Here is a 25,070-nt window from a genome sequence, read left to right on the forward strand (position 1 = left end):
TCCAGAGAGCAATGGAGAGAATGATGGAGAAATGTAATTAACAAATGATAGAGGCAGGCTCAGCCCTAGAAGATGGAAAATAAGGGCTCTCTAGACTTACCCCTCCCCTGACAACAAATAAACATGGTGGGGTGGAAGACAGATTGCTATACTCTGCTGGGACTTCTCTCTTGGGAGGTTGGGGACCACCTACTGTGACAAGTGGACATTCACTGCCCCAACACAAGTTCATCATCACTTCCACATGGGGAGGAGCGAGGCAACTATATTGTTTATCATTTTCCAGACTGGCATAAAGACAATCTGCTCTCACTACCCAGGGGATTAACATCCAGAGATTGGATTATATTGTAGGCAAAGAGGAATGAGAGGGCTGGAGATAGAGTATCAAAAAGCGCAATGACTCTATTCCTGGGGGGGATTAGAACTACGTTGCATGAGATTCACAAACCAAAGGCAGAGCTCTGTGGGACTAGCAGCAGGAAGGGTTTTGGGACAAGCCTAAAAGCATCAGCTAGGCCATGTGGAGAGCCCTGAATAGGAACAGCTGCAGGACAGGAGTAAGGGGCACTGGCAAAACCATCTGTTGGGGGCTCAGAACAGATATATTGGGGTGGGGGGCTGTCATGGTATGAATGACTCTGTTCCATACACAGTTGCTGGCTCCCTGACCCGACCTGACTGATACTGTTGCACACAGTTAATCTCATCCTAGTGTGCTTTGAAAGATAGGGAGTTGGGCTCATGCAGCCAAGCTTTTTGCGATGTTGGTTAGCTGCTCTCAGGCTTATCAACGGAAGCCAATTTGCTCATTCTCCACTGCTCTTGACAACATTCCCTCTTTTTTTATGCCTCACTCTTAGGCTTGGCATTAGAGAAGAGTAGTAGTCCATATGGTCCAGGTTTCTTTTCTCCATCTGTTAGTGGTAACAAATCCCCTTCCTCTTCAATAACTTTCTTATTCAGAGAGGACTCCCACACTGGCAGCTGGACAAGACAGAGCCTTCACTTTGGCCACCTGTTCCTCTGAGGTGGCCAGTTGCTGCCTTGCAGTCGTGGCTGGCTCTGCCCAAAGGTAGCCTGGGTGATTAGACTGATGGCTTCCTGACGTCAGATAAGAGCCATTAAAAGGTATTTATCTCTGGCTTGGGCTAAAGCTGCAGGGGAGATTAAGAGAGATTGAGGCCAAGATAATCCCCCCCATAGCAGCATCCCAGGAGAGCAGCTGCCAAAAGGCCTTTGAGCAAACCACTTTGTACCAGTCCTGTTCCCTCACTCTGAAGTGACAGGGGTTTCCTCCACCAGCTGCTGCTTACTGCTCTCTCAAGGATATGATCCCTTAATAAGAAGGAATCCTTTCACAGGAGGCCAGGATGCCAATATGAGCAGAGTCACAACTTCCCTTTCCTAACAGGTTAGGAGCTGAGCCTTGTCCCCCTAAGGAGAGGCCTTCAGGATGCAGTGCATAGAGGTGCCTCCTGTCCTGCCATCAGGAACTAGGACCCCAGCTCTTTCTCCCTAATCTTCCCTGTATTAGCTGGTTGCTAATGCAAACAGAGTCCAATCCTTTTGCAATGATTTTTTTTCTCTCTCCAGAAACAGCATGTTCCTCTCCTGCCTCTTTCCATCCCCTCCCCATCCACCTGCTTTGCATTAAGTGCCAATCCGATTTTCCCCAAGTCACTGGTGTCTGATTTAATTTGCCTGACGTTGCTCCTGAAATCAGCCCTCCCCTCCCCTGCCCCCCCACACACACACAGCTTCCCATGGGGAGATCAGTCCTGAGAGAGACTGAGACGCTGAGAGAGAGTGAAGGGTACGGAGCGTGTGGACAGTTGGCACTAGGACGGGGAAGGACTGAGGGGGAATCCCAGTGCAACCAGTGGCTCCCAGCTGGGGTGGGAGAGCCGAATTCCCAGAGGTCCAAGGGAATCTGTCTCAGACAGAGATCACAACTGCCTCATCCTACAGACCACGGTAAGGCTGTTCCCTTGCTCCTGCTCCTGATCCTACCTGCTCAGTCTGGATCTAGGGGTTGGTATCTCCCAGTACATCTTGGGCTACATGACCTTCTGTGCAGGTTTGGTGGTTCTCTGTATGTTTGGATCCTGCTCTGTACATGGGTGTGTGGGGGTGTGGGGAAGGGAAATTCTCAATAGGATGGAGGTTGGGGTTAGGATCAACCGCTCTACCAAAGAAGTGCTTGCAGACAGGATAGGGACCTTCCCTCAAAGGGGAATTTATACAAGGCTCCTGTGTATCATAGGACTGTGTGATCTCCACACCCCCTCTTAGGCAAATGGGACTGACACCCTCAATTTGACCCTGCACATCAGTTCTGCTTGGTTCTTTGCAGCCCATTTCTAGCCTGTATGGAGAAGGAGCATACCAAGAGAGAGGAATATATCAGGGCAATTTTATTCTGCCCTTTGATCTGTGTTGCAGAGCAGGGAGATCATCTCTCTATCCGGCTCTGCAAGAAGCCTAGGGTCACCAGGACACGCATGAACTGACAGCCTAGGGATTACGTTGGCAGGGACCCTGTGACCTCCCTTACTAATCCCCGCCCTTCCATGCCTATTGTTTATCTATTTACAGCTCCCCAACATCTGCTGAGAGGTAGCCCTCTCCCCAGTGTGGATGAGATGATCCAGGGGAATTATAAACTGGAAAGCTGAACTCCTTTCCACATCATCACTTGGGCCACTATGTCCCATGACTCCCAATCCTCATTCAAGCAGGATGAGGTGGTTTGGATGATTCAATAGCAGGCCTTCTTCCCTGGGTGTCAGCACTGGCCCTGGTATCCCAGCAAGGTGGTGGAGGTCTGTGTGGCAAGCATGTGAGCATTCCCCTCAGAGCTATCCCCATTTATCTGTGTGCTGTTTCACATTCTTGGTACAGCAAAATCTTGCCACTTCAGTTAGGTTCATGACCTGTCTCTGCTAAGTGCTGAACCAACACCCTCAGGCTACATGCAGATGTCATGTTTGTCCAGGAGAAGCCATTTTCTCCTGGAACAAAGTGCCATTGTTCAGATGCCCACATGTGTTGTTCCAGGACAAACCCAAAAAAGCTTCATGGGATATGAATTGCAAGCAGTTTGTCCTGGGATGTTGTAAAGTAAATCTAAATGATTGTCCCTGGATTGCATCCTTGAATTAATGGCAGAAATGCAGCAGTGCATTCAGCTGCTCAGCAAACCCTGATTAGGGTGATGTGTGTACATGCCAATCCCAGGACTTTTCTGTTCTGGGATAAACAGGCACAACTGGTCCTGGGACAAATGTAACATCTGTTTCTAGCCTCAAAGACAATCCTTGCCCTGAAGAGCCACCAGGCTACAAATACAAGTGAAAAATGAGGGGGCCAGAGAGTGAGACAGTTAAGCAGACATGTTTTTTATACAAAGTTACATGTCCTCAGTTAACTGCAAATAGACAAATGGCGAGTGAGAGTCTACTTGTCACTAAGCTGTCATAATTTGGCTGGTTACCTGTAGGCATTATGGCCATCGGAGGTGGCTGTAGGGTTTTTTTTCCTGGAGGTCATTCTGTGTAGGAGGCTCGGCACAGGAACGTTTGTAGAATCACTGAAGCAATGGGGTTGGGAGGAGAAACACTGCTAAAGACAGGAGCAGTAAGACCAGAAGAAACAGGTGTCTGAGAGCTCAGAAAGAGGAGACAAGGCACTGGAACCTGATATGGTGAAATGGGAAGGCAGAGGAGGCATTTGGAAGAGGGGGCATCTGAACAAGAGGCTAACTTTGATACCCTACCAGCTTGATCAGGTAGCCTGTGCTGCTGTGGAACCTGGGTGATTTCATGGAGGCTAGAGACCCTTTCATGGCAGTACTGATCCATGACTTCACAGACAGTGAGGTGGGGGGTGCGGTGCGGTGCTATTGCAAATGGCAGTTTGCATTTGAGCCATTAAGCAAAGACTCAAGCCTTATTCTCAAATGCAAGTGATGATTTGAGATTTTTCAATTTTTGGGTGGCCACTATGAGATAACTGAAAGGGTGTCTACCTTTAAGAAAATGTTGAGTGTCCACTGTGTACTCTGTGGTACATCAGGCCCTTTAAGATGTATACAACAGAGCACCCAAAAAAGAAATGCACCAAATTGCTAATCACTCCTGAAAAATGAGGTCAGTCAGGGTTGCATTGCTTCCTTAGCATTTTCAACAAAGGCAGGGCCTTACCTCTGACATCTGCATTAGACTCTAATGTGAGAGAAATCCATTCTGCTGCCCTCAATTTTCTGTGCTGATTCAGTTTGGGGACTGGATGTCCCTCCATTTCCTCCCCTAGGTTTTCACACAGCATCAGAAAGGCAATGTCAGCCAGTGCTACAAAAATTGGCATGCTTCAACCCTGCTAACCCAACAGACCACTAAGCTTGGGAGGACCAATGACCATTTCCTTGATTGCTCTTAAACACCTGGGGCAGAATTATGCTTCCCCTCGTGCACCACTTGAAGTGCAGCTTGCAACCAAATCTGAGTTTCCTGACTAATATATAGAAGTGATTCTGTTCCCCCTCCAGGTGTGTATGTACCACCATTATAGGAAAAGGATACATCTCCAGAGATGTAAGCCTGTCTTTTTAGTCCTGTAATGGGAGCACTTATGTGTCTGGAGAGTGTAACAGACTCCTGCACTTCAGTCAGGAAACTCAGAATTGGCTACAAGCTGCACTTTGGCCTACAGTGGGGTGAAACAAAATTCTGCCCCTGCTGTGTTCCTTCCTACAGGCAGCTGTTTTTCAGTGCCAGGTGGGTGACTCACTCTCAGTAAAGCACTTTGGGATGATACAGGATGGAGACTGTAGAGGAAGATAGAGTTGTTGCCTTCAGCTGTGGCTTCTTGTCTTTCTAAACTACTCTAAGGCTTTATTTGGATAGTTCCCTCAAAAGGATTTAAAGATTCTGATGGGGACCTGAGCCCAAGAAACAGCCTCTTCCTCTATATTTAGCTCTATCCGTTTCTCCTTGACAGTGTGTCTCTGCCCATTGATCCTCCTGCCAGGTTAGAAACCCTCTCAAAAGGCTATGTAACTTCCCACATAGCTGCTTCCTATAAGATAGATAGATAGATAGATAGATAGATAGATAGATAGATAGATAGATAGATAGATAGATAGATAGATAGATAGATAGATAGATAGATAGAAGGATGAATGATGTGTAAGGTGAGACTAGAGATGGGCTGGATGGTTGTGCAGAAGAGAACCCCATGAGGTTGCTCTCAATGGAGTAGGAGTTGCAAAGGAAAAGGAAGAATCTCTCAGTCTCACACTAAGAGAACAGTAGAGACAAAATTCCATTTAGTCAGTGCCTATGAAGGGGACTCAGATGAATGTGGACTGGGGAGCTAGAGATTGAGGACTGTGGAGGAAGCTTCAGTTGTTCTGACCAAGCTCTGAAAAACCTTAAGGTCAGGATCTCATCATCAGCCTGCTTCTGAACCCACATGGATCCCACAGAAGACACTAGAGGAAATGAGGCAGTGAGAGAGGTTCCAGCAAAGTGGTGGATCCAGAATTCAGGGCCGCTCATAGAAGAGAGAGGCAATCTGAACCACAGAGAAGGAAGGAGAGTTGTGCCAGGATGGGGAGCAGAATCCACGCAACATGAAAGGGAAATGATTCCTGCTAGGTGCAAGGGTAAGCAGCTGATGAGAGCTGGGCAGTCTCCATGACTTTGTTGAGGCTGGGGACTGTGGGACCTGGATAAGGGGAAGATGCTAAAAAAGTTATAGACTACAGTTGGCCACTTGCTGAAGGAGGGGGCGGGGGCTGGCCCTCAGAATGGACTCTGTTCAGGATCACCAATATTTAGTTAAGGTATAATTTTCCTAATAACTGGGACTTGGAGGGTCACATCCAATCATGTACTGCCCCTTCCACCATACCCCCCTCATTCCCCCACTGCAGAAGATGCTTTGGGGTCAGTTCTAGTGCATTTTAGTGCATAGGGAGAATTACTTACAAACCATCTACTGAGTATCACAATCCATCCAGGCAGGGGGCAGTGGGAAAATCAGTCACTTGGCTTATGCACAAGAACATGCCTTCTCTCCTGCAGTTGAGTAGCCCCTCTTTGTGGCCCTGACCATTGCACTATAGTAGCCAGTAGTGAGGGACCCTGGATTGCGGTCACCTACCTGGCCTCTGAACCAGCCCAAGTGACAAGGACCTTCACAGATACAACCATAAGTGCCCCTGGAAATTAAGTAATTTTATCTTGGCTTTGCTGGACCCTACAGCCTCCCCTGAGGACTGTTTAGGAAAAGCCAAAACCAACAACCTTCCCCCACCCGCAACATTGAGTGTGTCTACACATAAATTTATTGTGCAGTAAGCAGCTTTTAAGCCAGTATCTACACATGCAGGTGTTACAGAGTGATAGCATGCAGGTAGCAAATTTACGCTGAAATCGGCATAAGTTGCCATAGTTACTATGCCACATGGGTACGCATGTGTAGATGCGCACCTGTACAGTGTAGTAATTTTCAGTTACTGTGCAGTAACCTAAATTACTGCGCAGTAAATGTGCACATGTATATGCGCCCACTGTATCTTATTATTAAGGCTCTTCACAAGAAAAAAAGACAAGAAACCCACTTTTTAATGAAAGATGAGATCTGTCTCCTGTATTTTGGGGTCTCAGAAGGACAGTTTCAGGAATTTGAAAAGGTATCCCTGGGGTAGCTCAGGGAAGGCCACTCAAACGTTCAGGGTACCAGAGGGGTTGGGCTTTGGGGAGAGGTTCATGAGCTAAACCAGAGCAGCTGCACAAAGGAAGGGACATCAGAGCTGTTCATGTGTCCAAGAAGTGCCCTAGGAGGTCCACTAGAAATGGGCTGGGACTGAGCCCAAGGAAAGGAGCTGAGGCACCATCAACCAGTGTGGTGGGGGCTGGAGCCCCATCCCTCAAGGCACCAGGACAAAACTAGTCACTGAAAGAAACCATTCCCTCAAGCAGTACGAACGTAACCCCTTCCCAGATGATCAGAATGGGGCAATGTAGGTCCTTCAGTGCTGGAAGCAAAAGTCCTTCCAGTGCCCCTTTCCTGCTCCTGGTGAACGGATCTGTCACTAACGCCATGCTACTGCACCTGGAGAAATCTCCAAACCTGAGAGAGATCTCTGCCAGCAAAGATGAAATGCAAAACACACAGGGCCTGTCCTGGAATCTGACACCTGCCTCAGGAAAATACTGAGCCAACAAAGGGCAGGTGTGCACAGATGAGGCAGGATGGGATGTACAGAGTGAGGAAGATACTAGAATCATGGAAGGGGGAAGGGGGCAAAGTTTCAAGTAAACTGCAGGGATTGTTAGATCAGAGGTGTCAAAGATACAGCTTGTGGGCTGGATCTAGCCCACAGAAGCCCTCAACACTGGCTCTGGGCCTTGGAGTTAACCCACAGGCAACATTCAGCATGCATGCGATGCCCACTCAGGCCACTCCAGGATACACGTCTGCCCATGTCAGATCCAGTGCGAGTCCCCAAGCAGTCAGCACAGTGCTGGAGTGGCCAGAGTGGGCAGCGTGGTTCTGGAGTGGGCAGCACCATGATATGTGCAACACTCAGTCCAGCTGTTCCAGGACACACACTGGATCCAGTGTGGAGTGGATGTGCACTGTATCATGTGGCACAGTGTCAGACTGGCTGGAGCATGCACTACATGCAGCACAATCCTGGACTGGCTGCTCTGGGACATGCCGAGTGTGCGGCAGCCCCTCCAGAACACATGCTGGATTCAGCATACAGGGCCAGTCTGTGGGTCTGATCCAGCCCGTGGACTAGCCCCACACCGCTCATCTGGCCCTATGGGCCAGATGAGCTTGATACCCCTGGGTTAGATGAATCAGTAGAGGGTACTCTTCATTGCAAGTCAGTACAGATACCAGAGCCTCACTGTGCTTTTAGGGCAGCAGTTCTCATCCTTTGTAGATTTAAAGCATCTCTCATTAGATTCAGTGTACCCCTTGGAAATGCCAAGTCCTCGCTTTCCCTCATTTTTTGACTATGGAAAAATAACTGAGCAATGTTTTCATTGCAAAGAGAAAGTCCACAACAAGTCAAAGTGTTTTTTGAAAACTCTGGGTTTAATCTTGTGAATCATGTTTGCCACCTAACTGTGTGGCACCCTGTAGCACCCTTGGAAAGATCTCAAGGCACCCCAGCATGCCACAGCACCCTTGTTGAGAATCTCTGCTCTCAGTGATGCTGTCAGGGGAGGTACAATACTGGGATTCTGAGGACTGGGAGGGTGAGCTGAAGAGGTCCTCGCCGACCTGCCCCATAAGTTGGGAGGTTCACCCCATTCTCCTGGCCAAATCTCCTGAATCTATTCCTCTTTCTTAGCTTCCCAAGTAATTTCACTTGTGCACAGCATTCTTTGTTTCATCCCCAGCTATTAAATAGTAGCTAGGTTCACCCCCTCACTCACTGCAAGATGCCTAGTAGGTGTGCAAAGTATTCAATGTGTACAAGCAGTATTTAAATCCTTTGGGATCCTGAGCAATGGGAGTTGCTAGAACCCAGAAGCCCTTCTAATGGGTGGCTTCTGGTACTCCTGCCTCTTCTCCCTATTCTGGTCTGTTTAGGCCTCGGGCTTCTCTGAGTGGAGGACCCATCACTAGACAATCAAGATGTGTGAAATGGAGCAGATGAAGCAGGAAGCTGAGCAACTGAAGAAACAGATTGCGGTAACCCTGGAAATGAAAGGGAACCAGCCAAAGGGCCCATCGACCCAGGGAAAATGCAGCTTAAAAGAGATCCCCTCCCCCAGCAAGGAATTTCTAGAGGAGCCCCCCTCCTCAGGCTGTACTGGAGCTGCTTTCTCCAGCCTTCATCCCCAGAGCCCCTGGGAAGGCAACTGCTAAACTCTACTGAATAAGCAAGGAATCCTCACAACAGGGGGAAGGGGTGAGCAGGAGAGCTGGGGATAAGTCTGGGCAGCTAGGAAAGGGCTGTGCCCTGGGCCTGGTATACTCAGAGAATTAAAAAACTCTGTCTCCATGCCAAGAGTTCATCTCCCTTGTAGTCTGGAGGCAGTGGATGTGCAGCCACAGTGGAGGGTCTGTGCCTGGGGGAAGAAGTAGAAGGGCATTTATAACGGGCTGAAGGAGTGTTGCTTCATCCCTAGCTTGCCCACATTATTACCTATATTGCTGTAATGCCTAGGAGCCCTAGGCATGCACCTGGGCTCCAAGGTGCTGGGTGTTGTGCAAACCCTAGACAAATTCCTGCCCCAAAGAGCTTCCAACTGAAGCAACTCTGAAGCGGCTCTCAAATCCTGAGCCTGGGTCTCTCTCATCCTCTCCAAGCTATCTTTTATGGCTTGTTCTGGCTCTTGCCTTTCCCTCTGACTCCTCATCCAGCTGATTGTCTCTTCCTGCTTGCAGGATGCGCGGAAAGCATGTGCTGACACATCACTTACTCAGGTAGGGGACAACGTTAATGAAACTGGCTGGGTGTGTATGTGACAATCAGCAATAACCTCCCCAGGGAGACTCCCCAGAATGGACTGGAAAGGGATGGTGACATGGGGAGACATAGGGAGTGGAAAAGACCCTTCATTCTTGGTCCAGTTTAATCTTCTCTTTCCTTGGGGGGAATCTCCAACCCTGTCCCCCGTCCCCCCACCAGATTGCATCCGGGGTGGAGCTGGTCGGACGCATACAGATGCGTACACGGAGAACACTTCGTGGACACCTGGCCAAGATCTATGCTATGCACTGGTCCACAGACTCCAAGTGAGTGGAATAATAGCTGCATGGTTGGTGGCCCAAGGAAGGTGGGGTGATGCATGACAAGGAAGGGAGCTCTGATGGAAGGGATGATGCCATCAGGTCTCACTGAGAGAGGGGACACTAGTGCATTCTGGTTCCTTTCTTGTAGACTCCTGGTGAGTGCCTCACAAGATGGGAAATTGATTGTGTGGGACACGTACACAACCAACAAGGTAAGAACTGGATGGACACACCCACAGGCAGAGGAGCCTGTGGCTGGAGTTCACACCATAGTCAGGGTCTTGTCTGGATCCTTTCCATTCTTTCTGGTAAGAGAGTCTGGGACTGTTTCATTTCTGCCCAGGTTCATGCCATCCCTCTCCGCTCATCTTGGGTCATGACTTGTGCCTATGCCCCTTCAGGGAATTTTGTGGCCTGTGGGGGCCTTGACAATATGTGCTCCATCTACAACCTCAAGACCCGTGAAGGCAACGTCAAAGTGAGCAGGGAGCTCTCTGCCCACACAGGTGAGTGCCCTCCACACCTCTGCCCACCAGGCTTTCCCTGGTCCCTGAACCTCACTTTCATTTCATACAACAAATCTCATGCCCTGTTTTTCCTGATCTCCAGGGTACCTCTCCTGCTGCCGATTCCTGGATGACAATAATATTGTAACAAGTTCTGGAGACACCACATGGTGAGTGATACCTTTCCCTGAACCACGCAGCACAACCAGACTTCTGGGTTGCAAAGTTTCAATCTCCTGTTGAGAATCTCACAATATTTAATGTTTTTTCTTAATCATGTGAGACTGTTAACCTTTGTAATGCAGTTTTCTAGCATTTATACTTGCCAAGGAAAATTGAAAATGTGACCCTAGGACATCCAGCAGGCAAAGAACGTGAATCCAAAGAGAATATTTTTAACAAAATTGATGATTCTTAGTGCTTAACTGTCACTACTAAAGATCAATTCACAAGGGTTTTCCAAAGAAGACATTTTGTCAGAGCCCTCTAGTGGAGATGCGGCTTATTCCAGAGAGTTTTTTAGCTGAGCAGTAAACCACATCCCTGAATGGGCCAGATGAGTGGCATGGGACCAGTTCACAGGCTGAATAAAGGATGCTCAGGGCCAGCCAGCATCAGGGCTGAATGATGTGGCTTTATGGGCCAAAGTCAGCTGGTGGGCTGTATCTTTGATACCCCCGATTTAGTGAATTGTTTGCTGGAATAAACAATCAAGACTCGTAGTAGAGGTGATGTCTTTCATTAAACCAACTAGATTTTTGCAAAAAAAAAAATCTTTAATTGCAAGCTTTCAGGCACAAACAACCTTTATCAGGCATTGGAGAAAAGATTGTAAAAGTTCTTCTGGGTAGAAATGAAAGTTCATATTTCATAGGATTTCACAGAGGAGTCAATAGATAGAATACTCCTCTGGGCAGGCATTTCTTAGCTGGTAAGGTGTCTCTGAGCAATGTTGAGAGGCTCTGTGATTATGTAAATTATCTTGAACAAAGAAGCAGTATCTCAGGATTCAGGTGGTCAAAACTGCTTCCTCGTGAAATTATGAAGATTTAATTTTTTAAAAAATCTGCTAAAATGTGATATTTTCCATGTGTCAGGTATCCATATTGTAGCCGTATTGGTCTAGAGGAAAAAGCAATCAGGATTTGTAGTAGAGGTGATACCTCTTATTAAACCAACTAGATTTTTGCAGGAGTGCTGAAAAAAACCACAATGTCTACCTTGGCAGGTGCCAGAGTGCCAGCATGCCAGAAAAACAAAAAAAAGGGGCCAGGGGGGTGGGGGGGGGTACACGGCAGGACACACTGGATATTAGTATATTTAATAATCATAAATGTTGCCGTTGTTGTTGTGTATTCCTTTTTTGTTGAGCATGTTGCAATGAGAGAGAGAGAAAGAAGAGACAAATAAGAGAAAGAGAGAGAGAGAGAGAGAGAGAGAGTGAGAACCAGACACACACCCATGCACACAGAGAACCATGTGCACAAACACAGAGAACCAGAACACACCCACAACAGAAAAATGTGCACACACATCCAGAACCAGATACACATGTGCGTACACAGACACACAGAACCAGACGGAGGCAGACAAACACACAGAACCAGATGCGCAGGTGCATGGAGCCCGGTCCAGCTCAAGAATTCCCTGGTCTCGCCAGAGCCCCCGTGCTTCCCCGGGAAGCCAGCCCCAGGCTGCAGCACAGCTGGCCAGGGCCCCGCCCCAGAGCCTGCCCATCATCCCAACCACTCACCCATCCTGCACAGCTAAACCCACAAAAGGTGCGGTGCTGCTGGCAAGGGGCAGTGCCAGCCTCATCCTGTTGGGGGGCTGGGCTGGGGCTGGGCTTGGAGGGGGTGGGAGTCAGGTGGGCTCAGCTGCAAGTCCTGCTGCAAGCAGCCTGGGCTCCATGGTTGGCAACAGCTACCAAAGCCTGGGCTGGCTGCAGCCGGGAGGCTGCAAACAGCTGCTCCAGGCTCTGGCATCAGCTACATATTGGTGGGTGCACGTGTGCCTCAGAGTTGATGGTGGGGATAGGGCCTGTGGCAGCACAGCCCTCCCACTGTCCGCTCTGAGGTGCACATTCAGTCGCCCCCAGCATGGAGCTGATGCTGGGGCTGTGGAGCCCGGCACAGCTGTTTGCAGCCTGCCTACTGCAGCTGCCCAGAGCCCAGGCTGGCTACAAACAGCTATGCTGGGCTCCAGAGCCATCATCAGCTCTGTGCTGGCAGTAGGGGAGAAGCTGGAGTTGCTCTACCTCAAGCTGCTCCCCCACTGTCCACTCTGAGGCGCGTGTGCACCCTCCAGTACGGAGCTAATGCTGGAGCCTGGAGCGGATGTTTGCAGCCTTCTGGCTGCAACTGGCCCAGGTTCTGGGTAGCTGCTGCCAACCATGGAGCCTACTCTGCTTGCAGCAGGTCTTGCAACCACCCAGCTGTCTGCTGGGAGCAGCCTGGGCTCTGTGGCTGGCAGCAGCTGCCTAGAGCCCAGGCTGGCAGTGGTGTGCTGAGCAAAATGGCCTTGTGTGCCATGCTCAGCACACGTGCCAGGGGTTGCTAACCCCTGGCTTAGACTGTGGAGAGCTTCGCCTTCCTCTGTATAGGTTGTTCTTGGTATTTCTGGTATGATGCTTTGTAGTTGTGAGGGCTTGGAGTGGTGATTTAGAGAAACCTTGAGGAATTGATTTCCTGCAGGCATAGGGGACTGGACACAGTGGCCCAGGAGGCCCCTTCCAGACCTATGTTCTTATGATATTTTTCATATGCCTAAGTGCAGAAGCTAGGCCAGCAAACCTTTGTCATTTAGGCCCAGCTTGAGACAGAGTGGCAGCAGGTGGCAGCAAGACAGAAGTAATATTCTTCACTCCTTCCTGGGCTGTATCTTTCCAGTTTGGGATAGGTTAACACTAGCAAACTCTCCTTGTATTGATGCACATGATATCAAACAGAGCGTTTCTTTCAGTGTCGTGCACACCAGTTCAGTGAGCAAAATATGTCACAGGTTCAGGGCAAAGCTCATCCTTGTTTCTCCTTCATAGTTTCTTTCAGGGCAGCATACTCAAGATCTTAGGCCTCCATCCACCAACTTTGTGAGGGGAGGACCTACAACTCTTTCCCTTAATACTGAGGTTTTAGAACTGGACCAGCCCTTGTGATTATCCTCAGCTGGGTTTTGCTGCCTCTCAGGGATAATACCAGATGAACTCAGTGACCAGCCAGCTTTCCCAAAGCACAGTAGCATTTATTGCAAGACACACGCATAAGAGAAAATAATGCAACAGGGACATGCCACTTCTCAGGTGTTGCCTATCATTGACATGGGGCCTTGAAGGGCCAGTGCTTGAGTTAGGTCTGGGATTGCAGCTGTGTCCCTTGACTCCAGACCAAGGCTTTACACCCTTTACAGTCTTTGTTTGTCTGGTCTCTTGGACCAGAGGAAACCAGGATATGAAGTGTCCCCCAAGGTTCAGGACTTCTCAACTTGTTGACCTGCCCTATCCTTTGCATTAATAACCACCCTGAAGTCAGAAAGCATTATCTATCTTGCTAATACAACATTGATATAGCAATCTTCTTTTCAATATTCCATGTTCAATTGAATCTTAATATAATAGCCTTGGAAGTTTCCAAGTGTCTGGGCATTTATAGCTGTCTGTTGATACCAGTTGCAGTACTTCTTTGCCACTATATCTAAACTAGAGCTCCCATCACTATAGAGACATCGGCAAAATCACACCCCTGACTGACACTGCTATATCAGCCAAAGTTTCTAGTGTTGGGCTTGCCTGCATTAGCTCAACATCCCCTTGTCCACAGACTACAAGACCTACTAACACAACTGTATGGGTGCTAAGGGGTTTTCCAGCTGCTACCTCAGCTCAAATGGTAAAAGTGTCCCTTTACCATCATGGTTTCTCTCCTTTAAATTCACAAACATCCTCAAAGGGGTTTAGCTCCAAATAGCCTATGATCCTAATACTTCCCTGAGGACTCTCTTCTTGTCCCCCTACAGTGCACTCTGGGATATTGAAACAGGACAGCAGAAGACAGTGTTCTTGGGTCACACTGGAGACTGTATGAGCTTGGCTGTCTCCCCAGATTTCAATCTCTTTATCTCTGGAGCCTGTGATGCCACTGCTAAGCTGTGGGACGTGCGGGAGGGAACCTGTCGTCAAACGTTTTCAGGGCATGAGTCTGACATCAATGCCATTTGTGTATGTATCTGATCTGTTGAGTGGAATCAATAGAAATTTTGGTGCATGGCCCAGGACTGAAATATTTAGGGGCAGATGAGACTGCAGGGCAAGATTAAAGGGTATTATCATTGTTGCATATGGAGGACCACAAGTAAGAGAAAGGATGAGTCACATTTTATGGTGCTAGCATGACACACAGAAGATGAGAGTTCAAGTCCTTGCTGTATTGTGGGAGGTTGGGCAAGTCACTTAATGTCTGAGGCCCAGATCCTGAAAGATCTGTTTGGGTGTTTAGACATAAAGTCCACTTTCAGACCCCACTAGCATTCTCACAACTGCTGTTTGGTACCTAAGTTTCTGTTTCTGTGAAAAGCCCCCTTAGTGCTGAGACTGAATGAGCTGTTCCGAGCCCTAACTCATACCAAACAGCAACATTCTCAGTTAAAGGGTATGGGGGACAACAACGCCTGTCTTGTCAGTGGGTCCCAGCCTGCTAGACTTGCTCAGAGCACACCAATGTCAGAGGCAGCCTGCACAAACAGATTCAGCCCATGGGCCATATCTTTAACAGCCCTCATTTACATGGAGCCCACAGTTGGAATGACAGGGGACTTGCTTGTCAAGAACAAGGAGTGTTGTCAAAAACTGCAGAGGGCCCAAGCTGGGTACTCTGGGACAGGATAAGTTCCCCTTGTTGAATGGTGTTGTCTCTCCCCCTCAGTTCTTCCCCAATGGCGAGGCAATCTGCACTGGCTCAGATGATGCCACCTGCCGCCTCTTTGACCTCCGGGCAGATCAGGAGCTTACTGTCTATTCTCATGAGAGCATCATCTGTGGAATCACATCAATCGCCTTATCCCGCAGCGGACGTCTCCTGATGGCTGGCTATGATGATTTTAACTGCAACATCTGGGACTCCCTGAAGGGGGAGCGTGTGGGTGAGTCAGTTCAGGAAATGCCTACTAATATCAGTGATTCTCAGCCCGGGTCCCAAGAGATCCTTTTAAAGGTGCCATGAAATTCTTGTAAGCGTGCCATGGGGTGCCATGCAATATCAGCACTGTTAGGTATGCAAATACCTATGCATGATTCACAAGATAAACCTAGAGATTTCAAATACCAGTAGGAGTTCACAGTGTCAAAAACATTTGGACTGGTTTGGGGCTTTTTTTTTTTTTTTTTTTTGGCAACAGAAGAATTACTTTAGTATTTTTGCAAAGGTAAAAAAAGTTAAATGAGTTTTTGAAATGGGGTGCTGCTAAATTCAGCAGTTAGGGAATGTGCCTTGAATCTGAAAAGGCTGAGAACCACACTGCTAATCAAACACTTCTGAAATGTGTGCGCCTTCAACCCTCAGCAAAACATCCACACTCCAAGGCTGGGCAGGTTACTATTTATCTGACGCTTGTGGTTTGCCTATTTTTGCATCTGGGACATGGGCTGGGTCTGGGTCCAGGTCCCTAGTAGGAGCCAACCTAGTACATACACGGGGTGCAGTCACTTTTAGGTCAAGAGCCTGCAGTACGGCACTACTGCCCTGAGCCTTCCCCCTTGGTAAAGTCTCTTCTCTTTCCATCAGGAATCCTCTCTGGTCACGACAACAGGGTGAGTTGTCTTGGAGTGACAGCAGATGGTATGGCCGTGGCTACCGGCTCCTGGGATAGTTTCCTCAAGATTTGGAACTGAAGAGGATTATGGGGAGGGGAGAAATACTGAGAGCAGGGTACAAGCACTGAGCCTACATGAAAGGCATTACCAACAGAGCACAATTGGTCCTTGTATGTTATACAGAGCCACTTCTCTGTGTCATATTATATTTATATGACAGTCACTTTCAGGGGCTTCCTGGCCTAGAAGAGAGGTCCAGGGGTAGGAGCTCTCCACTGGCTGTTCTCCCCTACCCATATTCTAAAGAAGTCATAGCAGCTTTCAGCCTTTACCAGGTTCTAGGACCCTGCGCAAGTGTGGCCATTGCACAGATTTTAGGTACTTGCAATACATACCCAAAGGCACCTTCCACCCCCTTTCATTCCTGTATCAACTCAGGGGCATCCATCCCTCTAAACAACCCACCTTTAGAAAACCACCTCCCTCCATATGCATAAATCCATTCCATCTGAGCCCAGTCCCTTAAAGGAGTGCAAGCCCCCCTCCCCAAACAAACAAACACCTCCTTCATACTGATTGCTCTTAAAACTTTCCCTGCCACCCAGGCACATTGGTTTGGGGATTATAACCTCCTTTCCTAAGAGGAGAGTTGAAATCCCAACTAGTTTGTGGTAGAGGAAGAAGCCCACACTTTGCTCAAGTTTCATTAGTGCACTAAATGGGGTTCTGAACTTTTCTTCCCCAATCTGGAGCATTAGGAACAGCAAATGTTTAATTTATTATCATCATCTGTCCATAGCTGTTCTCTCCCCTTTGCCACTAACCCCCATATGCTGTGTATTTCCCCTGCGTTAGCCCATAGCCTCACTTAGTCATTGCTTTAAAGATATAATTATCATAGTTCAGGCACAATAAAGAGATCAAATGAAATACGGACTGCATCATTTCAAGCAGGTTCACTGCACTGAGATGTTGCAAACATTACAGAGAATTGTTGTTCCAAGAACTACAGTGCAAGTACTGCACTCTACTCTGGCTCCTGCAGAGGCAAAGATAGCCCCATCGGGATAAGTCTTACAGGAAGAATAATGCATAGCCTCTCCCTGCTTCCATATGAAACACTGGGCCTCTCCTTTTGGAACACATGAAGAAGAAAGGCTCGGAAGATGGTAACCTCCTAAGTCTTCCTTAGCACGTTCAAGCAGCTCTGTATTTGTGCTCACTATTGCCTTAAGCTACAGCCCCTTCCTGGTTTGTAGCTAGAGGCCCTAATATTTTAGGGACAACATGGGGAGAAGTCCCAGGTAGCAAAGGGCAAGTTACAACCATGTTTACTTGCAACAGTAGGCATCAGGTCAAGAAGACTGCAACTGTCAACGTGTAAACAGCTCACTCCAAAATGGGGTATGTTACCATAAAACGGGGGTGTCAGATTCATTTGAATGCAGGGTGGGGGTCTGGTCTGTGCCGACCCTGGGTTTGGTCCAAATCAGGCCTATAGCCTGCCCTCATGCACCAGAGCCAGCATGCAGGGCCAGTCCAGCATGGGCAGCTCATGTACCGAGACCAGTATGGGGCTTGAATGCAGAGCCAGCCCAAGGCATGCACTACCTGCAGCACCTGGCTGGACTGACTGCATGCTGGCTCAATGCATGGGGCCAGTCTGTAAGCACAATTGGAACTGGTCCCAGTCAGGGTACAGGGGCAGCCTGACAGGACACTACATGCAGCACTTGCCCCAGATCAGCCCCCCATGCTATATGCAGTGCACATGCTAGGTCCTGCCCTGCAAACCTATGCAGCATGCACTGGCCCCAGTCCAGGGCTGATACTGCATGTGGTGTGTGGGGTATGTGCTATATGCAATGCCAGACCTGTGCACTGGCTGCAGAATGCAGGGACAGAGCCACTGTGTAGAGTTGGTCCAGTGTGGACACAACATGCAGCGTACACCCTGGACCAGCTCTGGATGCCTACAGGCCCCATCATTGACACCCCTGCCATAAAATGCTCTTTGTACTAGACTTCAACTTCCTCATACACAGCACTTTGTCCTCATTCCTTCACAGTGACTGTAGCTTCCCAGCAGGCCAGAAAGTCTAACAAATAGCTTAGGCTTTGCTAGAGGTCAGTGCCTGCTTCCCTTGTAGGTGGCATTCCTCCTGTACTGGCTCCATTGTCTGTGACAGAACAGAGATGTGCACAAGTTATGTCAGGTAGTTCACTCCCCACCAGAAGCAGGGTTAGCCCCTGGCATTAGCCTAGGTAGAAGCATGCACAAGGGTAGTTACCATGCCACAGCCAACACTAAATTCACACTCCAGCAATACCCAAAGATTCAGCAACAGCTGGGCAGGAAAGGAACTAGGCAAAGCAGTGAATAAGATGCCGCTGGAGGCTTTAACTAGATCCAGACAGATAAGAGAGCTTTAAAATACATTTATTCACCACATACAGAAACTATACATTGAGTTGAGTGCTGGCAAGATATCAGAAACTAAGAGAGCCAGGGACCAGAAGCCTGTACACAAAACATAGGTACATATAAAACTAAGGTAGAAAAAAAAGGATGTGTCTATTTATCTTCTCCTGCAGAAAGGCTTGGTTTTAAAAGGATAAAGTGACCACAGGCCAGGTTCTCCTTGCCCTTCTGCAGAATTCTTTCCCCTTGGAAGAATTCCATTTGAGAAATACAAAAGGAAAACAATCATGAGGGACGTAGTGAAAAGGAGGCCCTTTTTAATTCTCCACCAAATGACACTGCTGGTTTTCCTTGTTCAAGTCATCCCAGGCAGAAACCCCCAATTTGAGGCTGCGACCTGACTCTGCTGTCGCCTCCTTCCTCTCCCCTAGGTTCTCTGTCAGTGACAGGTGTCTCTTACCCTGGAGAAAAGGAAAAAAAGAGTATAGAGGGCGAGTTAGTCTGAGGTGCTCCTCTCTGTGTCCTTGGAAAGATCCTACAGGGATACTGTGCCCAGCTCTATGCCCCCATAATCCCTGAAAGGTTGACGGAGCTGATAAGCGCCACTAAAGTGCTCAGAGGCCAGATTTCTGGGGAGATACATGGCCCAATTTGGGAATGCCATGATAAGACGAGCAAGAGACAGAAGAACTATCTATAAGCATCTAAGTGTCAATTCTCAGCAATAAAGTGTCTGTGTGCTTGGGTCACCACCCCAAAGCAAGGGCTTGGGAAATGAAGAGCCAGGAGTTCTGTCTCCAAGCAAGAGACAAAGTTCTCAAATGAACAGCAGCAGCACTGGGAAACTGGGAACTCCAACCCCATGCTGCCCCTTATCTGAACCCCGTCCCTCCATTAAGTATCACCTGGCGAGGAACAAGGTTGCTTGGGGAATTGTCGTCCTGGAGGATGCTGAGAGGAGAGCGCCCAGTACCACCAGAGGCTGCTAGGATTTTGTTGCTGGCTTTGCGTCTTGTGGGCTTGCCCACTGAAAATAAAGACATGCAAAAGAATCAATAGCCACAGCTATTAGGTTAGTTTCACGGATTTGTATTGCCCTACCTGGCATTTATTGTTCACAGCAGACCACACCCCATCCCCAGGCATCAAATCCAGTGACCTGACATCAGGCAACAGCAGATCTTTTCAAAGGAGCTGTTCCATTATGAAGACTCTCAGCACAGTCCAAGAGAAGTCATACCAATGCTTGCATACTCTCTCCATGAGAAACTGCAGAGAAATTTCTATCGACACTGAACTTCCTTGTGCTCCTATGTCAGATAGGGAAGCCACTCCATACTTGTGCTCCCTTTCCCCTCTCAACCCAATAGCCATATTCATAGCAGGTAGGGTCGGAAGGGACCTGAGCAGATCATCAAGTCTGAGCACCTGCCATGGGCAGGAAAGACTGCTGGGGTCAAACAACCCCAGGTAGGTGATTATCTAAACTCCTTTTGAAGACCCGCAGGGTAGGAGTGAGCACCACTTCTCTTGGAAGTTGGTTGCAGATCCTAGCCACCCTGACTGTAAAGTAGCGCCTGCTGATGTCTAGCCTGAACCTACTCTCAGTCAACTTGTGCCTGTTATTCTTCGTTACTCCTGGTAGTGCTCGGGGGAACAGGGACTCTCCCGTTCCCTGCAGGTCCCCCCTGTAAGTTTATAGACTGCCACCAGATCCCCTCTCCGCCTTCTCTTGTGAAGGCTGAACAGGTTCAGGACCCATAACCTCTCTTCATAGGGCCTGCCCTGCTGCCCCTTGACCATGCGAGTGGCCTCCTCTGGACCCTCTCGATACTGTCCACATCCCTCCTGAAGTTCAGCGCCCAGAACTGGATGCAGTACTCTATCTGCGGCCTGACCAATGTCACAGAGAGGGGGAGGATCATCTCCTTGGACCTGCTTGTGATGGATCTATGGATGCATGACAAGGTGCAGTTAGCCTTCTTGACTGTGTCCCCACATTGGCAGTCCATGTTCATCTTGGAATCAATGACTCCAAGATCCTTTTCTGCCTCTGTGCTGACGAGAAGAGAGTTCCCCAGCCTGTAGGTCTGCTGCTAGTTCTTCCTCCCCAGGAGCAGTACATTCCCCAGAGGAAAAAGCCTGCCATCCCAGACTGGGTCTGAGGGAATCCTTTACTTCCAAACCCCCTGTTAAAGAGACTGACTATTTTAAAAGGAAGGAGTATGTTAGGTATGCTCCTCTTCACTCAGACAACCAGTTGAAATACAGAAGAAGTAGAAGGCAGAAGAGGAACAGTATGGGTTGATGGCAAAGCCAAGGGAAAGGTGCTAGAGCGTGTGCTTCAGTTGAAATGGGAAAGAATGAAAGGAGGTACATGTAGTCAGGGTACAAGTAAAAACAGAGGTCTATGGAACAGGGCGAGATGCACAAAGCTGCCCTGGGAAAGCAGGTCAGAGTGCTCCATGGAGGTGGCTGGGGCATGTCCTAGGCAGAATTCAGGACCTTAGCTCTCTCACACCCAAGCTATATATTGCACCAGGATACTGGGTCTCTACTTCTCCACCTCTGTTGCAAGATTCTGTTGGTCTTAAATCAAAGATGAATCATTCCGTCCCCTTCCCCCCACTCCCACCCCTTGTGCTTCACAGCCTGCAGCAGGAGGTCCAATCCTGTTGCTGCTCTAGGCTAGCTTGCTCCCCCCTCCAAAACCTGCTTACAACTTACATTAGCCACCCACCGCCCTCAGAGCTCCCTCCCTGAAAACAAACTGCTTATTCCTCTAGCCTTCCTCATAAGTGTGGGTCCCACCTTCCCCACCCACAGGAACCTTCACATCCTGCCTTCTTGCCTCATTATTCTTATCCCCTCCTGGGTGGCCAGGAGGGCCCCTCAGTTCTCGTGAGCATCCCAGTAAATCTCCAACCCCTACCCAGGCAAAGCCCATAGAACCCATGAACTCACTTGAAGGAAAAATGGGCTCTGTGAAGCAAGCTGGCCACATTACAGCCCCAGTACAAGTATTGGGAGATGGCTGCTTCTCTCCCTCCTCTACCAACACAGAGGTCTTCTCCAGGGAAGCATCCCTGGCAGAACTCTCCTCCTGGACCTTCCTTCCTTTTGCTTCTTTCCCTGGAACATCGGCAGCTCCAGGCTTTGGTCCCTGGGCTGGTGGCTGCTCCAGTTGCAACTCCTGATCCAGCAGCTCTGCTCCAAAAGCTTCACTAAGCTGCTTCACCAAGCAGTTTATGGTGTCTGGAAAGAAGAGACAAAGGAGGCACAAAGAGCAAGGCTGAGGCAACTCATCAAGCAGAGAAGGAACCCTTTCCCATGTAGATCTCTCTATATAGGGCACTGCAAACCCACCAGAGCCACCTCCTCCATAAAGAGACAGTGGAACTGAAATGGGCTCAGCAAAGAACCAAACCAAAACAAACTAACAAAAAAAACCCACTTAGGAATGCAGTCACATTCTGGTGAAAGGTAACAAGAAGTAAATCCACCTACCTCAGTAAAAGCAGGCTTATGGAAGGGAGTTATTTACCAATATCTCAAGGCTAAAAAATCCTAAGACACTGTGGGAGAAAGAACACTGAACCAGGCAAATTATCACCATCACTAAAGAGTTTGCAAGTGTGGTGAACACTCTCCCTGAAAGAAAGACCCAGAGTCCTACCACTTGGGCTAAATGGCTAAGAGCCCCAAGACATGGGCTGAAGAGAATGAAACATATAGAAAACATATTCCCAGAGAACATGTACATTTACCACTCATCAAGACTTTCATGGGGGTGCGCAAGATGCCGCGGGTAGGTGATCGTGGATCCCAGCTCTGGCTCTGTCCGGCTACTCCCATCTCCTCTTTGTGCTCAGGAAGGGGGCTGCTCTGTGGGGATTTCTCCACCTGAGAAAATAAAAAAGGAACCTGAAGGGGAAGGTAGAACCAAGCAAAAGGGCAGGATCCAGGTGGAACCAAAGCAGACAGAAGCAGGATAGGCAAAGACAGCAGGCTTGAGATATAAAAGAACTATCTAACTGGATTTTTTATTTAAATTGTCACAGAATCATAGCAAGTTAGGATTGGAAAGGACCTCAGGAGGTCATCTAGTCCAACCCCCTGCTCAAAGCAGGACCATCCCTAACTAGATCATCCCAGCAAAAGTTTTGTGTAGCCAGGTCTTCAAAATCTCCAAGGATGGAAAGTCCACAACCTCTCTGGGTAACCTGTTCCAGTGCTTTACTACCCTCCTAGTGAGAAAATTCTTCCTAATATCTAACCTAAACTTCCCTTGCTGCAACTTGAGACCATTGCTCCTTGTTCCGTCATCGTCCTTCACCACTGAGAATAGCTTAGCTCCATCTTCTTTGCAACCCCCTTTCAGGTAGTTGAAGGCTGCTATTAAATCCCCCTCTCATTCTCCTTTTCTCCAGACTAAATAAGCTCAGTTCCCTCAGTCTTTCCTCATAAGCCATGTCCCCCAGCCCCCTCACCATTTTCATTGCCCTCCTCTGGACTCTCTCCAATTTGTCCACATCCTTTCTGCAGCGGGGGGCCCAAAACTGAACACAGTACTCCAGATGCAGCCTCACCAGTGCAGAATAGAGGGGAATGATCACTTCCCTTGATCTACTGGCAACACACCTACCAATGCAGCCCAGTATGCCATTAGCATTCTTGGCAATAAGGGCACACTGCTGGCTCATATTCAGCTTACTGTCCACTGTAACCCCTTTTCTTCAGAGTTGCTGCACAGCCAGTCAGCCCCCAGCCTTTACCGGCACATGGGATTGTTCCATCCTAAGCAAACAACTTTGTGCTTGTCCTTGTTGAACCTCATGAGATTTCTTTTGGCCCAATCCTCCAATTTGTCTGGGTCACTTTGAATCCTAGCCCTACTGCTCCCCCCGGCTTGGTGTCATCTGCAAACTTGCTGAAGGTGAGCTCTATACCATCTTCCAGGTCATTGAACAGGACCACAGGACTGACCCCTGAGGCATTTTATTTGATACCAGCTGCCAACTAGACATCAAGCCATTGATTACTGCTCTCTGAGCTGAGACTCCAGCCAGTTTTCTATCCACTTTACAGTCCATTCATCCAGCCCATACTTCCTTAGCTTGCCTGTGAAAATGTTGCGGAAGACCATATCAAAAGATTTGCTAAAAGTTGAGGTACATCAAATCATTCAAAGTTGCTTTTTTTTTTTTTTTTTTAAGTATGAAAAAATAAGATCCTAGGTCATTTTGTGTGGCTAATTACATTCTTAATGCAGTTGCTTGTCACCCACCCAGACCAGATAGCTATCTAGCAAATGAGCAGCTTCTCTCACAAATCCCTAGTATAATACAAATGCAAAGTTAATAAGAAACTGAAAAGAGTATGCCCATGAGAGCAAACAGGCTATATCAAACAGTACTTTTGCCATCTAATTGCTTAAAGAAATGTACACTTATAGTGCACCTTCTTAGCTGGCAAGAAGCTAAGAACTGGGGGTCGCAACATGAAACTAGTAGGCAGCAAGTCTAAAACTCATGAAATGATGCTCTTTTAATTGCATGCTGCGTGAGAAGTGCGGGGCTCGCTGCTGCCAGCTGCTGTGGAGGCTGACAGCTGTGCCAGGCCCACAAAAGGGACGGGACACGATGGAAGCAAAGGGGCATAAGCAGCAATTGAGCCCAGGAGGGAGGGCACAGCCTCCGAATCGCCACTTCCTGGGCCTGAAATGCTGGAGGCTGCAAGTGAGAGAGAGAAACAGGGAGAAAAACCCCAGCTGCCTCCCGCTTCACCCCGCTCCCTGCCACGGTGCAACACCGGGTTTGAACCTCCAGATTGGCCTTGCCCAGGCGCGGAGCTCCCTTGCCGCCCCCGGCCCGTACCTCGATGGGAGTGCGCGGGATGCCGGCGCTGGGCGACCGCGGGTCGCAGACGGGCGGAAGGCGCGGGCCGGGGGGAGACGCGGAGCGGGCAGGCACAGCACCCATGGCCGGGCAGGCACCCCAACGCCGCCGCTGCGACGCTCACATTCGAATCTCGCGCCCCGCCCCGGCCGAGCTCCCATTGGCCGCCGCGGCCGAGGCGCCCGACGCCCCGCCCCTCCAGCCCCGCGCTGCTTCGGCTCTGTCATTGGGCAGCTGCCGTGCCAGTCAGGGAAGGATAAGCGCCCCATTGGCTGCGCTGCCGGGGTCCGCCCCACCCAGCTGCCCGTCAGTCAGGCGCACGGTCCCACCCCCCCCGGTCCTTTCAATTCGCCGGAATTTAAAGAGACTCCGGAGGGGCCGCGAAGCCACGCTCCGCCAGCTCTCAAGCTGCTATTAGCGGACTGCTCGTGGGGTCCCGCTCTCATTGGTCGCTTTTGCTGTCCGTCCACAAGTGACTCCGCCCCAACCCAATCCCATCCTCTCACTGGCTGGGGCGTCTGCGGTGACTGACGGGATTGGCCCGGGGGGCTGCCCATCCTCAGTCAAGCACGGCTCTGATAGGGCGACGGGACAGGGAGCAAGGGCGGGGCGTTAACGGTCGCTCTGCCTCCGGGCGGGGCACTTGCGGCAGGGCGCGGATTGGCCGGGGTGAG

General features: G+C 49.2%; 2 protein-coding genes across 3 annotated transcripts; one reads left to right on the forward strand and one right to left on the reverse strand.

The window, feature by feature from the left end:
* Positions 1 to 1,776: 1,776 nt before the first annotated feature.
* GNB3 (G protein subunit beta 3) lies at positions 1,777 to 17,019 on the forward strand. Its single transcript, XM_006273390.3, has 10 exons — positions 1,777 to 1,977; positions 8,620 to 8,721; positions 9,421 to 9,459; positions 9,665 to 9,771; positions 9,917 to 9,980; positions 10,112 to 10,274; positions 10,378 to 10,444; positions 14,286 to 14,487; positions 15,191 to 15,407; positions 16,049 to 17,019. The coding sequence occupies exons 2-10, from the start codon at positions 8,665 to 8,667 to the stop codon at positions 16,153 to 16,155; spliced, it is 1,023 nt and encodes a 340-aa protein (XP_006273452.1). The 5' UTR covers positions 1,777 to 1,977; positions 8,620 to 8,664; the 3' UTR covers positions 16,156 to 17,019.
* Positions 17,020 to 18,501: 1,482 nt separating this feature from the next.
* Positions 18,502 to 24,527, reverse strand: CDCA3 (cell division cycle associated 3). Of its 2 annotated transcripts, none has more exons than XM_019476571.2 (5): positions 24,376 to 24,527; positions 22,261 to 22,402; positions 21,464 to 21,754; positions 19,405 to 19,526; positions 18,502 to 18,960 (listed from the first exon to the last, which is right to left on the reverse strand). In XM_019476571.2, exons 1-5 carry the CDS (start codon positions 24,478 to 24,480, stop codon positions 18,817 to 18,819), a joined length of 804 nt encoding a protein of 267 aa, XP_019332116.2. In that variant the 5' UTR covers positions 24,481 to 24,527; the 3' UTR covers positions 18,502 to 18,816. The 2 variants fall into 2 exon arrangements, with proteins under 2 accessions (XP_019332116.2, XP_006273464.4); XM_006273402.4 differs by having other exon boundaries at positions 22,267 to 22,402; positions 24,376 to 24,526.
* Positions 24,528 to 25,070: the final 543 nt, after the last annotated feature.

Source organism: Alligator mississippiensis, chromosome 1, assembly GCF_030867095.1.
Source record: "Alligator mississippiensis isolate rAllMis1 chromosome 1, rAllMis1, whole genome shotgun sequence".
Classification (NCBI taxonomy): Eukaryota; Metazoa; Chordata; order Crocodylia; family Alligatoridae; genus Alligator; species Alligator mississippiensis.

Coding starts and splice junctions, on each gene's coding strand:
- GNB3 (XM_006273390.3), top strand. CDS start 8,665: ATGTGTGAAATGGAGCAGATGAAGCAGGAAGCTGAGCAACTGAAGAAA. Junction 9,460..9,664: donor CTGACACATCACTTACTCAG/GTAGGGGACAAC, acceptor TCCCCCCACCAG/ATTGCATCCGGGGTGGAGCT. Junction 10,275..10,377: donor GGAGCTCTCTGCCCACACAG/GTGAGTGCCCTC, acceptor CCTGATCTCCAG/GGTACCTCTCCTGCTGCCGA.
- CDCA3 (XM_019476571.2), bottom strand. CDS start 24,480: ATGGGTGCTGTGCCTGCCCGCTCCGCGTCTCCCCCCGGCCCGCGCCTT. Junction 22,403..24,375: donor TCCCGCGCACTCCCATCGAG/GTACGGGCCGGG, acceptor TTATTTTCTCAG/GTGGAGAAATCCCCACAGAG. Junction 18,961..19,404: donor GCAACCTTGTTCCTCGCCAG/GTGATACTTAAT, acceptor CCTTTTCTCCAG/GGTAAGAGACACCTGTCACT.